The sequence below is a fragment of the Galeopterus variegatus genome, unplaced genomic scaffold (genome assembly GCF_000696425.1).
Source record: "Galeopterus variegatus unplaced genomic scaffold, G_variegatus-3.0.2 Scaffold4373, whole genome shotgun sequence".
Classification (NCBI taxonomy): Eukaryota; Metazoa; Chordata; class Mammalia; order Dermoptera; family Cynocephalidae; genus Galeopterus; species Galeopterus variegatus.
Window position 1 is genome coordinate 31107 of NW_007730484.1, and position 18272 is coordinate 49378.

Below are 18272 nucleotides of genomic sequence, written 5' to 3' on the forward strand. Positions count from 1 at the left end.
ACTGAGGGTTGCAATCCGTTGCCGGACACGAAAAAAGACAAAAAAAGGGGAAAAAAAAAAATATATATATATATATAATTTCTCTGAAGTTTTTGTAGTTTTTAGTATATAGGTCTTATAAATATTTTTGTTAAATTTATCTTTAAGTATTTCGTGTTTTTCTGCTATTGTAAAAAGTATTGCTTTCTTATCTTCCAATTATTTATTGCTAGCATATAGAAATACAATTTTTTTTTAGTATTGATCTTACATCCTGTAACCTTGATAAACTGGCCTTTGCCAGTCTCTCTAGTCTTATCATTTTTTTCCTCTTCATCTCTTCCTTTAGTCATTATACACAAAACTGATTTATGCTCCAGGTCTTTGCTCAGAACGGTTCCGGTAGCTCTTTTTTAGATTTCTTTAGAATTTCTGTACACACAAAATGCCATCTGTGAATATCATTTAATCTGTATGCCTTTTATTTATTTTTCTTGCCTTATTGCTCTGGCTAAGTACAATATTGAATAGAACTGCTAAGAGTGAATACTTTTACTTCAGCTTCTACTTTGGGGAAAAAGCATTCATTATTCTTGCCTTAAAGTATGCATAGATGTCCTTCATCTGGTTGAGGACATTGCCTTCTATTCCTAGATTCCTAAAAGCTTTTTGTATTGAATTGGTGCTCAATTTTATCAAGTAGTTTTTGATCATAGGTTTTTCTTCTCTATTCTTTTAATATGGTGAACTACATTGATTGACTTGGTTCCTTTTTGCTTTGTCTGCCTGGGTTATTTCAAAAAGACTGTCTTCAAGATCGGTAATTCTTTCTTCTGCTTGCTCTAGCCTGCTGCTTAAGCTCTAAGTTATGTTTTTTGTTTTGTTAAATAAATTGTTCAGTTCCAGGAATTCTGCTACATTCTTTTTTATAGTATCTATATCTTTGTAAATTTCCTCCTTCATATCCTAGATATCTTTTCTCATTTCTTTCAAGACATTTGTTCATGTCAAAGTTGTCAAATGTATTTGAAGGAAATTGATCATAATATTCCGTTGTTATTCTTTTAATGCCTACAGGAGCTGTAATAATGACCACTCTCTTATTTGTGATATTGATAATTTGCATCTTTATTTATTCTTACTTTGTCTAGCTAGAGATTTATCAGTTTTGACTTTCTCAAAGAGCAAATTTTTTGTTTTGTTAATTTTCTATTTTATTTATATTTTATTTTTCATTGCTTTTTTTATGTGGCTATTTAAATTTAAAATTAAGTAATTAAAATTAAATAAAATTTAAAATTCAGAATTTGGTCACACTAGCCACATTTCAAGTGCTCAATTGCACTATGTGACTATTTCCATCATTGCAGCAGTTCTATTGAATGGCCCTGCTCTGGGGAAGGGAGGTGTGTTCGTCCCATTTCTCTTAGCTAGGCACTTTTTCTATGATTCCTGGGGTTTGTAGGAGGACCAGTTCTATTGAATGGCCCTGCTCTGGGGAAGGGAGGTATGTTCGTCCCATTTCTCTTAGCTAGGCACTTTTTCTATGATTCCTGGGGTTTGTAGGAGGACCAGATGGCTCTCAAATCCATCTTGTCCTCCCTGTGACCCTGGCCTTGGCTCCAGCTCTGGACTTACCACCATCTCCTTTCTTCCTGCTCCCTCAGCCTCAACTGTCTGTTCCTACTTGTGTTTCCAGGGAGAGCTTCTAACTCAGCAATCTACCCCTCAGACCCCTGTTGAAATCTCAATGCTCCTATTACCTGAGCTCCCATGGGGCTTCCCATAAGCCTGAAGCATGGCTGCTTTCAGATGAACCAGGAGAACACCTGTGTCACTTGCATCACTTGGCCTCAGTTATCCACTGCACTGCCAGGGGGTGGCGGATGGGGATGAAAGCCAGCAGCCCCAGAGCTTCTCTTGGGCCAGGTTTACAACTGACCGTCAGTCTGAGGGGACAGCTTATCTCCTGGCCCCACCCCCAGTGCAGACTGGGAAGGTTCCAGTCCATGAGTCCAGCCAAGTTTGGATGAGGCAGAGGGTCCAGGGAGGCATGAGTGCCCCTCAATGGAGTGGAGAATCAAGGGCCATCAGCCACTTGTGAGCTGTGGCTGGGGGTCCCGGGCTGCACCCTCTGGTGTCTGGGCTTCCAGGAACCCTTGGACTACACAGACAGGTCAGCCCAGCCCACCATGGTGGAAGTGTCTGGGCCCTCCTCCCTGCCGTCCTGGCCAGGCCCTGACCATGTGCCCATGTGCCCTCAGGCCATGAATCATCTGCTGCCTCACAGGAGGAAACAATGATAACCCCAGACCCCAGCAGGGCCACCCGGATGCCTTGTCTGTCCTATTCTACCTCTGCAGAGTCCGGCTCGACACAGCCTCCCCCTCCCATGCCCCAGGGTCCTGCACAACCAGGATGAGGGCCCAGCACATGCCCCCCACATGTTATTCAGCCCCCTGCCCCTGTTCCTCCACATGCCCACTCCTGCCCCAGCCTACACACCTACAGCCCCTCTGCCCAGAGCCCCTTCCCCTCACAGCCTCTTTCCCCTGTTGGGAGGCAAAGGGTCTCCTCGTGAGACTCCATGCGGACACTTCCTCTTCTAGAAGTCCCCTGTTTGCCCCTCCCTGCCTCAACTTCCAGTCCCTTTCTCCTTCAGCGTCCATGGTAATTCTGTCCACCCCACCATCCCACTATGTACTGGCCACTGAGGCCCTTACCTGCCTGTGAGCTGCGGCCCCAAGGGCAGGACCACAGCTGGGTCCCCCCTGGTTCCAGCAGCAGCCGGCATAAGGCTGACTACGGAGACTGTCCTCAGGGGTAAAATGGACCGAGGGGAGACCTGTTTGACACCTAAAGGATGCCCTGCTGGGCTGTGAGCGTTGAGGCACAAGAGAATGGAGGACCCAGAATGTCAGGATCCCACAGTCAGTTAGTTGGGAGCCACAGAAGGTTATTAAGTCTGAGGGGGACCAGAGGAGACAGTATTTCAAAATTGAATTTGGGGGTGATAAAGAAGGAATCAGAAAGACATAGACAGGGCAGGGCTGGTGTAGGGGGTCCCAGGGCAGAGCTGGTATAGAGGGTCTGGGGGGAAATGGGGCAGGGCTGGTGTAGGGGTCCTGGGAGGCTGAGTGCTCCCCCTCTGAAGAAGGGTAGAGAGCTGAGCCTGGAGAATGTTTGAATTTAGGGGGAGCAGGAGGGGGGCTAGAACAGGAGAGGGTGTCCCCTCCACCCTGAGCAGGGAGAGTGGATGCAGCCTGAGGCCCACCAAAGGCTTTTGGAATTGCTTTGTAGACTAGGTTGGCAGCACATCAATCCAAGGAGGACACACTCAGAACATCTCATAAAGTGACAGTCATGAAAACTGTATGGTGCTGAGTTTAGAAGAGAAAAAAACAGATCAACACAAAAGGATAAAATTCCCCAGAAATTCCTCATTTGCATCGAACTCCAGATGACTCCTCCTCAGGGAGCCCGCACCCCACTGCACCCCTCCCTGTCTATCAGAGTTGCTCCTGGAAATCCCAAAGAAGCACAGAGTCCAGACAGTGATTAAACTTTCACACCAGGAATAACACTCCCCCCTCCCCCCAAACAAGGAAGCAAATTTCAGTGTGATATCTGTTTGTCCCCATCTGGGTACGTACCGATGGGGACAAACTCAGGGGGTCCCGGCACTCAGTTACAGAACATCCCAGTAGAGCAGAGTTAAGTGTTTAAAAAGCAAATAATAAGGAAATAGGACTGCGTTTTTTCCCCTGACCTAAAGGTGAAATAAATGGCTTTTTTGAGCAGCGATCATGATCCCAGTAAACGTTGTGTGGGTCCTTCCATGAGCCGGCACCGAGCTAAAGTAGTTTATCTCGGAGGTCCTAGTGGCCCCGAGGGGAAGAAGACTGTCCCATGTCCCAGCTCACGGGTCCCCCCCAGCTGAGGGAGCAGAACAGCCAGGACCCCCAGAGGCAAAGTTCTCCTAACTCGAAAAGAAAGGCGCCCAAAGGAAGGAAGAAACGCCAACGCACTCCTGAGAACCCAGCAGGCCGCGCCACGCGAGTCGTTGCACGTGCACAGAAGAGTCGCCGTTGACAAGCCGAGGGAAGACGGTGTCGGCGTGCGCACCAGCACTCCTGACTCTAGACAACATGCGGAAGAGCCTCCCTCCTCCGGGTGAGACGCGCGGACCCCATGGAGGTGGCCTCCCGCGCTCGCTGAATCAGCCGTGTCCTCTCAGCTGTCACCCCGCGGGGCCCAGCAGCCCGAGGCGACTGTCTGGAGAACACGTTAGTGATGTGCCACGCTCGGGCCCGGCAGGTGGGATCCAGCGCCATGCCAGGCACTGGGTCCCCTCCTCACGGCCACCTCGGGGGCCCAGGGTTAGTGCTCCATTCTACGGGGAGGAGGGGGAGCCGCGAGGTCCCACCCCTGGCGAGGGCAGCGCCGGGACCCCGACCCCAGCCGCGGCCCCGGCAGTGGGCTGCACCCTCTCTCGCTCTCTGCTCCTTCCTAGAGCTCCGGCACATCTGCTGTTTGGTAAATACGGTTTGCAGGGGCCAGGAGGGGCTCCGATTGTGCAATGTCACTGGCTGGACCGCGGGGCTCGGGCGGCTGGGCCAGCAGGAGGCCCATTAATTACAAGGATCCTGCTCTGAGGCCGGGCGAGGGCCCAGCCAGGGCCGGGTGTTTACACGCGCGCTCATCTGTTTGGGGCCTGCAAATCCGTGTCAGATGTTAATGGAACAGCGTCATTTTTCTGCCGAGGTGGCATCCCCGGGGTTGTTTGGATGAAGCGGCCGGCGGGGTTCAGCCTGGGAAAGGCCTCGTGGGCGGTGGGCAGCTGAGGGGGGAGGCCAGGGCTGCACTGGAAGCCATTTGTCAGGCCCCGGACAGCCCGGCCTTCAGCCCCCCACCCGCAGTCACCCCTCCACACTGGCAGGCTGCCCCACCTAGCACCCCACCTGCTGGAACCCGTCCCCCTGTCTACTGGGCTCTGGGGACAAAAAACTGAGTTGTGATGGAAAAAAAGGACTCACTTCAAAGTATGAGAAGGAAACCAAAAACTGGAAATGAGTGTTAATTAAGCGTCAGTATAGCTGAACACACGTGGACAGAGTCACCCGCCTGGGCACACGCAGCCTTGAGGTCCCAGATGTGACCTCCACCCACAGCCCACGCTGGCATGTCAGGGCACAGCGTCTCCACCCACAGAAGTCCTCAGGCCTGGCCATCACGGATGTGCAGCCCTTTATGAGGCTGAGGGGACTAAGAGCAGTGCCTGGGTAGGGACACCTGTCCCCTGCCTCAGCTCCAGCAGGACATCCCTGCCCACTTCAAGTGGAGGGATCCTCGCCATCAGGAGGGCAGATGAAAGAAGAGGCCCAGAGAGGGATAGTGACCTGCCCGAGGTCACACAGCAAAGCAGGCCCTCTGGACAGGTGTGCAGAGGAGCAGTGTCCCCACAGGTTGTTGGGTGGGAACAGTGGGCACTCAGGAGTTGGCCCCGGAGCAGCTGTGTGCCATCAAGGCCATTGCCCCCACTCTGCAGATGAGGAAGCCAAGGTCACCCCCAGGGCCACACAGCCAGGCTGCACGAGGGCCTGCCAAGGGCTCAAGGGGATGAGGCCTTGCTCCCACCCCGGCCGGCCTGCTGTCCTCTCCCCTCCCTGTCCTCACGCCTCTGCTCACTCCTGCCCCACGGCCCTTGCAGGCCTGTTGCCTCTCACTGAACACTCTTCCTCAGGCTCTCAGGGCTCCGCTCAAAGGTGACCTCCTCACAGAGGCCTGCCGGCCCAGACCGGCTGAAGTTGCTGGCCCTATCTCCTCCACGGGCCAAGGCTTGTGGGGTATGGAAGTGGTCAGCTAGCCATGTGACAGCCCTGCCCAGCACACAGCAGGCGCTCAGGAGATGCGACCACACTGGCCACATAGTCACCGTATGAAAGCTATGTTTAATACTGAGTCTAATGCCTTTGATCTGAATGCTTATGTCACTTGTATCAATCACTGGGAGTTATTATTACGGGAAATTCTTACTCGAGGGCTGGGAACATAGCTTGGATTTTTAAATGAGCATTTTTGTTTTATAATGCCTTTGATCTGAATGCTTATGTCACTTGTATCAATCACTGGGAGTTATTATTACAGGAAATTCTTACTCGAGGGCTGGGAACATAGCTTGGATTTTTAAATGAGCATTTTTGTTTTAAGCCCTGGACAGTGAGTCCTCTCAACTCTTCCTCCCACACTCCCATCCCCTCTCAAAGCCATGGCCAAGGATCAGAGACCCTCTGCCATCATGTGTCCTGAACAAGCCCTGCCTCAATGTCCCCATCTGCAAAGCAGGCTCCTTGCTCAAGACTGTGCAGAGTCTGGGGTGGGAGCAGGGCCCAGGCCAGGCTGAGGGCCGGCAGGAGACAGGGACCCCAAGGGTCATGGAGTGATGGAGGGCAGTGGGCCTCTGTGCCACCTGCGGGCCTCTGTGTCACCTTGTGAGGAGGGGAGAGCCCTGTGTGGGGACAGCACGAGCACTCCTTAGACAAACTCTGAGTGCCTCCCGGCCAACCTCACGCTCCACTGGGCTCAGCCTCTCCCTCCAGCCACCCTTAAAGAGCACACGCTTGTCCCCACCTCAGGGGCTCTCACCTGCCTCACCCCTCGCCCTGCCTGGCACAGCTTCTGTTCCTGCAGGCTGCAGGCCTTAGGAGCTGCCCTCCTGGCTGGTGTCTGCAGGAGGGCCTCCCTGGGGGTCTCTCTCATATGCCCAAGGATCCTGGAACCGATCTGCCTGGACTCAAATTCCTGCTCTACCAGCAGGAAGAGAGAGAGTGAGACAGAGTGAGAGTGAGAGAGAGGAAGAGTGAAACTGAGACTGTGTGCCTCAGTTTCCCCATCAGTAAAATAGACATGCTCACAGGACCTCCCTCAGAGGGTAATTGTGAGGCGTAAAAGTAATACAGACGCAGGTGCTTAAAGCAGATTGTGGCGCGTCAATAGCGCATGACTAGGCTGATCTGACTTTCACTCTCTCTAGCCCAGCACTCACAGCATTCTTTCTTTTTGCGATGTTAGTTGCAGTCCCCGTCGGTCATAAGCCCCTGCGTCCCAGCACCCGCCCAGCCCAGGCCATCAGTGACCTCCCGCAATTGTCTACCTTGTTCCCGGCCCTGCCCTGCCCCCTTGTGGTGGTTATGAGTATTGCCCCCAGGCTCGGGAGTTGGACCCTTTCTGCCATTGCAGGCCCAGGCACTGGCTCTGGGTCACCAGCTGGGGGCCCGAGGACCTGGGCACCTAGACAGGCAGGACCATGCAGAACAGACTGAGCTGCCGGCGTGGCTGAGCTCCCCGCCAGGCATGGAGATGATAGGCACATGGCAGGGGATGGGCTGCGGGAGGCCCTCCATCGGCTTGCAAACTGCAGGGGCCCCCCAGGGCCTGCCAAATCCCACACCCCCTGCCCCAACATGGGTCCTGCCCTAGGCCAGCTCGCTCTTCTCGATCCAGCTCATGGGGGCCAGTCTGACCACTCAGGGTCTGGCTGCTACCCGAGCTTCTGCTCATGTTACTGAAAACGTCTCTATCTCCCTGGGGTCAGCTCCGAGCAGCCTCTCAAACCTGCCCTTCACACCTGGCGCCTGACTTACCCACACCGTGTCCTGCACCTTGTGGGCTCCTTGGCAATGGGCTGACAACAACCCAGGATGGCGTGGCCTCAGCGAAGGCTGGGGAAAGCTCTCCACGCAGTGCCAGGCACGCAGTAGGCACTCAGGAAATGACTGTGGAATACAGCCGAACTTTGGAAAGCTGGTTAAGGGGCAATTTGTTTATTCACATCATGACCATGGCACAGGGTGCTGGCCCCATTCAGGCAGAGCTAGGAGGTGCTTCAGGAACCAACAGACCCAAACCTCAGAGGCTTAACACACAAAGTTAATTGCCCTCAGTGCTCTCCAGGGCGGTTGTCTTCTGAGTGGCACCTTGAGGACCCAGCCACTGCATCCTGTGGCCCCCCAACTGCCCCAGATGCTTCACCCTCACAGCCTGATGGGCGGAACCACGGCTAGCCACCTGCCATGAAGGGGCTGAGAAATGAAGGATGTTTCCAGATCCCAGTGTCTCACAGGTATTATGTGTTGGGACACCTGGGGACAGACAGGACAGGACTCAGGGAGGGGATGGAGGGTCTCAGTTATCTGAGTCCTCAGACCCTCGCATCCCGTGGCTGTCAACGTCTGTGGATCTGCCATGTGGGAAGCTGAAGTTCCGGGTGTGGGTCCTCTGGCCTCAAGTTGCTGCTGGAGGCCCCCTTCCTGGCCTGCGTGTATCATGGGATCTAAGACACCTGATGAAAGCAAAAGAGAGGACCCCAGAGGATGAGGAAAGGGGCTCCTTGCTGCAGCTCATGGAAGCAGATGGAGGCACAGATGAAGGGAGGGTCCTGGCTGACTGGGCCAGGCTGTCTGTAAGAATAGGCTGCACTACCCCTGTGGGGACCTCCATGGTGGGCTCGCCAGGACCTCCAGAGTTGGCCCTCCCTAGCCTGCCCTCAGAGGGAGGCGGCCCAGCTGTTAGTGTGGACCTCATCCTCCCAACTTCACTGTCAGCGGCTGTCGGCACCGAGGTGGGGCGAAGTGTCAGACCCAGGAGGGCCACGCAACCCAAGGCTGGCAGGAGTGCAGTGCAGGACAGAGCAGCGCCTGGGAGATGCTGGGTTACCTCAGGAAGCCCCTCCCGGGCCCAGGGCCCCCAGCTCCCCAACAATCCTGACAGTGATGCTGGGTGGGGTGGACCCAACTAGCACCCAGACAGCTCAGCAGTGAGGATACAGGGCTCAAGAGCCCAGCCAGTCTAAGCACGGTGAGGCGGTCCAGAGCCTGGGCCTGGAGGGGGCTGCACAGGACAGCCTCCCGGTTGCTATGGGTCTGAGGGTGTGAGCAATCCCAGGGGATCCACAAGGCAGGGACAAGCGAGCTGGCAGGCAAGTGTGACTGCTAGGCCTGGGGGTGGGCAGAGGCCACGCAGCTCTTGTTTGAGTCCAATGATATCCAAGATGCCCTGCAGCCTGGGCAGCCCCAGCATGGGCCAGGGCACAACCTGGTGGCAGCACCAGGACCCCCACCCCACTCTGCAGCCCCAAGGCCCTGCAGGGGAGCCTCTTGGGGCTCAGCCAAGGTGTGAGGTTGGGGTGTCTCCCCTGAACATCCAGCTGGGACTGGAGAAACCCAAGATCAGAGAGAAGGGACTTGCCCAAGGTGATGCCATGCATTAGTCTTCTGTCCTGCATGACAAATGGCACATAATGAATCACCACAATCATACTGGCTGAAAACAACAGCTACTGGTATCCCACAGTTGTGTGGTCAGAAGTCGGCGCTGTGGGCTCTCTGCTCGGGGTCTCCCTCAAGAGAATCTACATACAGGCTTGCTCAAGGTGCTGACAAGTGGGTGCAATCATGGCTCAGCTACCTGCAAACTATGTAACCTTGGGCGGCCTCGGCCAACCTTCCCAGTCTCCAGCTCCTTATCTGGGAATTGCAGCCCTCCCTATGCCCAGCTCCCATCACAGGGTGAGACCCCACGTGCCTGCAGGGCTGGGACCTGCACTTACACGTGCCCATGCTACCTGCATGGCCCACGGTTATTCTTATGGCTGTTTCATCCATCATCCACCATTGCCATCACCCCCACCTGTATCCTTGCAGCCCTGACTGTCACACACCATGAATAGTCACCCCGTCCCCACGTCCAGCACCCCTCCCTCTCCTTGTATCATTGTAGTACACCTGCCGGGGTGGGGACTGTTCCATTTGCTTGTTGTGAATAACTCGAGATTTAGGCTAGAACCCTGCACACGTCTGAGTGCCTCTGGGGGTCCAGCAGGTGCTGGCACATGTGCGCACTCAACTAAGCCACACACCTGTGAGTGTGTAAGAAATCCCTAGAGGCCTCCGGAGGGCACCCTTGGGCTGGGGACAGCAGAGCCAGGGTCTCAAGGGCTGTCTCTCCTATGGCCCCTGAGGATCTGCTCCGCCTGCTCCTGCCGGCCGGCTTAAACCACTGCAGGTGTGAGGTGCAACCCCAGGCTTCCCATGGGGAGCACTGGCGGCCTGAACCTGGCCCTCCCCACAGCCAGGAGCCTGCGCCGCCCCCACTGCCGGGGTGGACGGCAGCGACAGCTGTGAACGAGGCAGAAATGACACAGACATAGTTCTGTACAAAACCTGAAATATTTTTACTTTTTTAAAACTTTGGTCTAAGTTACCTTAGACCTCATGGACTCGATACAAGAGTAATATGAATTGGGAAATAAAACACTTTAATAGCCACAATAAACTTTGTTAGAAATGTACATGTTGCCAAAATAATAATAATAAAATTAAAAAAAAAAAAAGAGAGAGAGAGAACAGCTTGATGCCCAGGTTAGATTATATAAATGTTCAACAAGGACAGGGTAAAGGAAACTTTAAAAACACGGGTTCTGAATAAGCCTGGGGCCCCGCGAGACTCCCGCCTCCCAGCCTCGGGCCCTGGGGACTGTGTCCCTCCCAACAGGACAAGTGGGAGTGGATAAGGCCTCGGCGAAGCTGCCTCTCCTCATGGACGAAACATCCAGGTAATGGGGATATAAACAAAGCTCATAAGAAATGTACAAATATAAAAAGCTACAAACATTAATAAATTACAGCATCACAAAACACGGAAACACTTCACAAGGTGCTAGTAAAATAACTGTATCCCCCGATCCCTCATCTTCCAAGAAGGAAACAAAGAGCTGGTATTAAAGGTGAAGATTCATCTTCAAAATGTGTCTGAAATAGATCCTTTGAGTACTGTTTGCTTCTGTAAAGACAGAGTATAAGGCTGCACAGACATCACTTGTTTTTCAGGCAATACCTTAGTTTCTAAAATAAAAATAACAACAATAATAATAATAATAAAAGGAAAGAAGGAAAAGGAAAAAGGATCAGAACCCAACTGTCCATCATACTCAGCAAAAAACTCGTATAAATGTTAATGAAGGACTCTATAGAAAGAAATTCCTAAAGATACTTTTACTCTTATAAAAAAGAAGTTATTTAAAAAGCTATTTACACGCTACATTCTATGAAAAATATGCTTCAGGAAATACATCTAAAATTAAAATACAGAATTGCCTGAGAAACAAATCCAGCCCCTCCACGTCGATGGGTGGACACACCGTCCAGGTACAACCCATGCTCGGGACACCACACGCTGACACGGGAGAACAGAGAAGCGCCATCCACACGTGCTCGACTGCCCGGCCACTGTCCCTGCCCCACCAGTCCCAGGGCAGGGGTGACTTGGCTGCGAAGTGCTTCTCCAGAGTGTAGCCAGCAGGCTAGACGGGGCTCCCCCACGTGGCTTAGCCTGGGTCCCCTGGACCCTAAGACGTGGCTGAGCCCTTGCTCTTCCTTGGGAACCCTACAATGGCTCCCCCACCTGCTAACACACTAACCCGGCTGTCGGTCCTAGTGCACCCAAGAAATGCCTATGGGCATTCAGGGTGAGACACCCTCTACCACCCCACCTGCCACCTGCCAGCCGGGGATCCTAGGGCTGCCTTCCCTCCTCGGTGGCTGAGTGCTCTCTGCAGTTGTCTGAGAATCACTCAGGAAGAGAAGGGGGGCACGTAAACATCCCGCTTGCTCCTCCTTTCTCTCTGTGTTCTTTGCCTTTTTTTAAGCCTCTGGAGGCTACCAGCCTGTGGCCAGCTCAGACTCTTGGGCTGTGAGCGTTGGCTCACTCTGCCTTCCTCGAAGGACTCACGCTGCCAGCAGAGCTGCAGAGGCCCTGCAATCACACCCACACTCAGGGGTGCCTGGAGGCTGTCCTGAAACTGGAATGGTCCTCAAACTGGCAGGGCTGCTTTTCGAGAACTGGTCACTCTAAGTAACTTGAGAAAGGACGTCCATGTTCAAAACGAGGGACGGCCGCACTCAGCTTGCTCTGCCCGCTGAAGGGACAGACGCTCATTTGGGGGGAGTGGTGGCTGGGAGGAGGCGAGGCCCTCCCTAGGTGAGGCAGCTCGGCCACCCTCCTGGGGGGCTGATGTTTTAGTGGGGCTCCGGGGGGTCCTGAGTGGAGCAGAAGGGTCCTGGCTTTCCAAACTTTAAAGGAGCAGTTTTCCGTTCCGATGAATTTTCAAAATTTTCCCCAGCCTCTGCTTGGCGGTGGCCATGCCCTTTTTTGTACGTTTTCCTAAGGGGGTGGGGAAAGGGACACAAAAAAGGAAGATGAGGGAGTGAAAAGAGGAGCAGCCTGCAGGGTTGGGGGAGTCCCACTGACACTGACGGGGCAGCCAGCCATGCCCCACGAGCCCCCACCCCGCTCTGTGAGATGGGCCTGTGCAGCCTGAGCTCTGGGCTCAGCACCCCTCACAAACCCCGTATTGTCTACAAAGCATCCAGCTCAGAGGCTGCTTCCACAAGGGGCCATGGTGGGTGTTCACACATGGTCTTGGGGGGACGGCATTACTAAGAACTGAGGCCTCCCCAGGCCCCACCTCCTGGCAACAAGGCCATTTCCCGCCATTGCCAGCAACCATACCCCAACACCCCAACACCATCTCTACGGCCGCTGGGGCCACAGCCAGGGTGCGGGCAGACCGAGGACTAGGGGACAGCATCAGGGGGGCTGGGGATGAAGACACTGGGGAGGCTGTGGGACCAGCCAGCCACCCCGCAGTCAGCCTGGCTTGCCTTCGGTGCCTCCCAGCCCACAACACAGAGTTAACTGTGCCCCAACTCCACATCCAGCCCCAAAGCTGAGGACAGGGACCTAAAGCTACAGTAAACAGAGACTCCCCTTCTGGCCCCAAGCCTGATGTGTAACCCCATTTCTGAAGCTACCCGTTGACAGAGCACATCCACCAAGCTGGTCAGCTGCAAATGCTTGTGCCCTGTGCCACAGGACACACTGATGCTAAGACGAGAACTTGGGCCGCAGTGTTCTGCTGTCCTGGGGTCCAGAACCTCCCCGGCAACATGCTGTCCTCTACCACAGCAGAGTCTAGGGCTGCCCAGGGCCCTGGCAGGGGCAAGGAAGGGCAGAGGCCCCGAGGGCTCCCTCCGGAAGGCACGGTACCTTTGGCAGCAGTGTTGTTGTTGGGAGACGATGCCGAGGGCCGCCTCTGGGAGAGGAAGACCCCGGGGGCCATGGGCTGCGAGGTGCGGCCGGCCTGGGCCCCAGTGAAGGCACCGGCTGCTGTGTATTCGTGGTCGGCCAGGCTGCTGCTGTGCGACTCGGGCGGGGGCTCAGGCGAGCTGCCCTCCTGCGAGGCCTGGCTGCTGGCCGTGCTGGTGGAGGCCGGGGTGGTGGAGGCCGGCGTGGCAGAGGCTGAGGTGGTGGAGGCCGAGGCGGAGGCGGAGGCTGAGGGGGAGGTGGTGTTAGGAGTCAGCTTCCTCTTGGCGCACTTTTTCTTCCTGCTCTTCTGCTCCTCCTTTGAACAAAGCACGCGGGCACATAAACCACAGCGTGGGTCAGACGCATGGGCCATCACAGCAGGGCCAGCCTGCACAGCCTTGGCCCGGGTGAAGGCCCTGGGGTAGGCCAGTGCCCATGGGTGAGCTCAGACTCATGCTAAGCAGGAGCAACTGACGCCTGGGCCCAGGAGGTCTCTCCTATACAACTGGGGGAGCTTCAAGTCCTGGGGGCCTACCTGAGCCCCACATCCAGCCACTACGAGGCCCCCCAGAACGGTGCTGAAGCCTGGGGAGGGGCCACTGTGCTCCCCTCTCTGGACGGTGGGCACTCAAACACAACCGTGTGGGCAGCAGGGGATCAAGGCCTGAACCTGAGCTGCCCTGGGACCTGGGGACGCACCAGGACATGACTCCAGCACTGGGCAGCAGTGGCCCAGCCTCCCATTCAGTCTGTGTTCACATAGCCGCTGTACAGGACGGGTCCCCCCCGCCAGTCACCCACTCTGCACTGCCACAGGTCTCTCAATTCGGAAGGAATATTCACTTTGAGCCTATTAAGTAACTTTCTTGGGTGCCCAAAAGGAGTCAGGCCTGGTGTGGGGGCACCTGAGGCTTCAGGACTCTCCCTTTCTGGGCTGGGCAGAGATGAAGGTGGCAAATGAGATTGGAAGAAAAGAGCAGGTAGAGACGGACCCTGGCTCACAGCTGTGGGAACTACTTGTAAATGCCGACATCCCCCGGGGAAGGGTGCGGCCCTCCTAGAGGGGCTGTCGGCCGACGGGCTGCAACCAGCCCTGCACCGGAGCACAGCTCAGCCTCAGCAAGAACACAACTGTCCAGTGTCAGGGACCCAGGCTGTCAACTCCCAGCTACCCTGCACCCACTCAGGGAATTTGGGGCCTGGAGGCGTGCGGCACTCTACAGTCAAATGTCCCTAAGCCTGTGACAGCACCCAGCCCAGTTAGGCTATGCATGGGGGTGGAGGGACAGAGGCATCTAGGGGAGCTTGAGCCCAGGTCGGGGAAAAGGGGCCCTGGCTGCAGTGTGTCTCCCCATCCCCCCACCCTTCCTCACCTGCTGGGACAGCTTGGCTGCAGCGGCTGCCAGCCCAGTCTCAATGGAGGCCACTCTGGTCCCCTCACGCACGGGCCTGTCCTGTCTCGGCACTGACGGGCCAACCCTCGCTGTAGAAGAGAAGTGCCAGCCCCCTCGAGCTGCCAGTTGTGCTTGTCCACCCCTCCTAGTTGGGGGCTCCCTGGCCCCTACCACGGCCTGTCCCCATGGCCAAGTGGACCCCAAGCACCAGGCTCCCTCGATGTGAAGCCACAACAGGGGAAGGGGCAGGGGCAGATGCCCCACCAACCAAGGGGTCCATGGGACAGAGCCCAGGAGGCCCAGCAAGATGGGAGAGGGTGGGGGGGGATCATGGAAGGTAGACAAGGCCCCCACCCCACCAGCTGCCGGGCAGGCATCCCTTGGCCACCATGAAGGTGACCTTCCCTCCACCAGGTACAAAGGTGACCCCCACAGAACTATTCATTGAGGAGGAAACCGAAGAGGAGGGGCCAGCCCACAGGGGTGAAGCTTTCAAGTGAGGGCTGCATAGAAGCACGTCTGGGCAAGAAGAATCCCGATCATGCTCCCGCAGGCCGCTGACTGTCCCAGCCCAGTCATCAGGACAGGTCAGGCACAGAGATGAGCCCACATTCTCCGGGGCCAGGGGTATAGGCAGATGAGGTCATGGCAGTCCACGGTAGTGTCGGGTGGACTCCCAGCCCCCAGCACTACCTGTTGGGCTGTAGGGAGCGTCATCCGAGCCTTTCCTCTTCTTTGACCGGGACTTGAAGACAGGATTGTCTTCGTCGGACTCCAGTGAGGGGTAAACTAAGGGGAGGCAGAGGAGAGACAGGGCCGCTGAGCTGCTGGCCACGGCCATGGGAGGGAGCAGCAGGTGGCTGGAAGACCCTCTTGACTGGTGACCCCAGGGCTTGTTCTAAGGCCTGCCAGGTGGCTGTGCCTCCATTGGCTGCAACAGAAGATGCCTGCAGTGTGGACGCCCCAAGCATGGGTACAGCAGCCTCAGGAATTGTCCGGAGAGGCAAGGACTCCCCATATAAGAGGCACCTGTATATGCCTGGGCAGCCTGGTCTGCCCCAGCTTGGCCCTGGTGCCCATAAGCCCCTTGCCTCTCTCGCCATCTGTACAGTGTTCACAGAGCCTGAAACCCATGGAGGCCCCATCTCGGGGGCAGCTGCAGCGGAGAGTGGGGAGACCAGGAAGGGATGGGGCCCCCCAGTCAAACCGGGGCATCTCAGCTCCCGTTGGAGAAACACTCTGAGGCTCCAGGAAAGGTTTTGTTGGGTGAAAAGTCTTTGCTGCTATCAAAGAAGAAACCTTTAACATCCATGGAGCTGTGTGGGCTCTGAAGGGCCCCCAGACCTGTCCAGTGAGTCCTGGAGGAGGCGGCCCAACCCATGATCCTGGAGGAGGCAGGCAGAGGCTTGGAGCGCCACCCTCCCAGGAAACAGGAGTTCACTCTGCTGTCGGTCTGTTTGTCAAACCAGGGCAGGCCCCACTGCGAAGCCCAAATCTGTCCACCAGATGTGGGGCAGGGCCAGCCTCACTCACAGGAGGACTCCCTGGGGGGTTGGTGGCACAAACACACAGCTTTCCAAGTCCAGTGGCCTCAGCTCGGCCTCTGACAATCGGAATGGGTGTTGAAGGCAGGCTCTCCACTGTGTGAGCTGCCACAGGCCTGGCCCTGGGAATAGTGTACCTGCGCCGGCTCCACCAGGTGTGGGGACCTGGACATTCCCCAAATTGTGGAGGTCGAGGCATGGAGGCAGGTCTTCAGAGCCTGGCCTGAGCCAGGCTGGTCAGCTCTGGTGGAAGGAGAGGGCTGCCCCAGGGCAGGAGGCCAGAGCCATGCTGGTGCCTAGCTCACTGCCTGACCTCAGGAGCTGGCCACAGAGCCACTCTGGGCCTCCGTTCTCTCCTTTACACAGAGATAGACAGGGAGGACATGATGGTCTCAAAGTCCTGTGAATGCAAAATGCCTCAGCCACATGGAAATCCATTGGGCATCCTCAGAAGGCAAAATATACAGAAACCTATGACCCAGCAATGCCCCACTAGGAATACAACCAAGGGCGACAGAAGCTCAGGTCCGCACAGAAACCTGTGCACGAAGCTCCACAGCCAGTCACAGCAGCCAAAGGTGGAAACAACCAGAAAGTCCATCTGTGGGTGGACGGACACACAGATGTGGTCCACCCATACAATGGAATACTACACAGCCTTAAAGAGGGAGAAAATTCTGACACATGCTACAACACGGAAGGACACTGAGAACATTATGCCAAGTGAAACGAGCCAGTAACAACAGGACAGATACTGTGTGATTCCGCCTACATGAGGGACTCAGAGCAGTCAAATCCATAGAGACAGAAAGTAGAACGGTGGCTGCCAGGGACCAGGGGGGCGGGGGGGGCTACTAATGGGGACGAGGCTTCCTTCTTGGGGGACAAAATGTTCTAAAACAGACTTACAGGCTACACACACCTCTGAGTATACTAAAGACCTCTGAATCGCACACTTTTAAAGGGTGGGTTTTATGGTCTGTGAATTATACCTCAAAATAAAAAGGGGCCTGGCTCCGCAGGACCCTGGGGTGAGCTCCCAACTGGCACAGCACCTGTCCTCAGAGAGGTCTTTCCAGTGGTGGGCACAACCCACCGCTCAGCAGTGACACTCACCATAGTCCGAGTCCTTGAAGCAGGCGTCCAGGTGGTCCTGCTCCTCCTCGTAGTCATCCAGGTCCACGCTGTTCTTGGCGGCCCTCTTCAGCAGTCGCTTGCCTGTGCTCTTGCTGCCACCACCCCTGCTCTTCCGGGCACCGTGGGCCGCCAGTGAGCCACCCTTGGCCTGGCCAGCACCCCATGTGGTCTGCAGGCAGGGCTCGGAGGCCTGCAGGTTGGCCATGGACAGCATTCCCTGAATGGCTTCCTGCGTGCTGGGGGAGGCTGGGGGCTGGCTGGGGGCACAGAGAAACAGGCACTCAGCCCACGGCCCACGGCCCACAGCCCAGGGCACGCGGGCCATGGCATTCAGCCCATGGCCTGTGGCCTGAACAAAGTCCTGGCCTGGGCAGGCAGCACAGAGCGTGGAGTGGAGAGGATGGCTGTGGGCTGACGACTTCCCCATGGAAAAGGCCAGCGGACCCCCTCTGCTCATCTGCCCGCATTCTACAGGGAGGGCTGGAGGCCTTGGGACAGAGATGGGGCATGGAGAGGAGACACATGGGAGGACGGCACATGGGAGGGAAGGTCCAGGTCCACGCATGATCACGCACTGGCCTCTCCCGCCTTAAAGCTGGCAAGCAGACTCAGCCACCTCCCTTCTTCACTCCAGCTGCTTCTGTGCACTCTTCAGTGCACCCTGCGCCTCCTTCCCTGACACAGACCCCTGACCCCTGCCCCAGCCCAGAGCATTCCGTCCCCTCATCTTCCAGGGCACTTTCCCATCTGCCAATCTGAGATGGGCAGTACAGCGCTCTCCTTCCCATGGCACACACTCGCCCCAGGTGACCCACAACTTCTTTCCACACCCACACCTTCACCCGCGCCCACACCCACACCAGCATCTATATCTGTACCCCCACCAGCACACACACACCTGCATCAACTCCTGCACCCGTACCCACACCAGCATCAACATCTGCATCCACACCTGCACACACCTGCACCTGCACCCACACCAGCATCAACATCTGCATCCACACCTGCACACACCTGCACCTGCACCCACACCAGCATCAACATCTGCATCCACACCTGCACACACCTGCACCTG

General features: G+C 55.9%; 1 protein-coding gene across 1 annotated transcript in view; it reads right to left on the reverse strand.

The window, feature by feature from the left end:
* Positions 1–10572: 10572 nt before the first annotated feature.
* The window catches only part of PHF2 (PHD finger protein 2), a 103518-nt gene continuing 95818 nt past the window's right edge, over positions 10573–18272 (reverse strand). The window contains exons 19-23 of the mRNA XM_008587407.1: positions 17177–17454; positions 15210–15305; positions 14496–14605; positions 13084–13438; positions 10573–12198 (exon numbers count right to left, since the gene is read on the reverse strand). Coding sequence (XP_008585629.1) covers positions 12110–12198; positions 13084–13438; positions 14496–14605; positions 15210–15305; positions 17177–17454 — 928 coding nt within the window. The 3' untranslated portion in view covers positions 10573–12109. The remainder of the gene's footprint in view (positions 12199–13083; positions 13439–14495; positions 14606–15209; positions 15306–17176; positions 17455–18272) is intronic.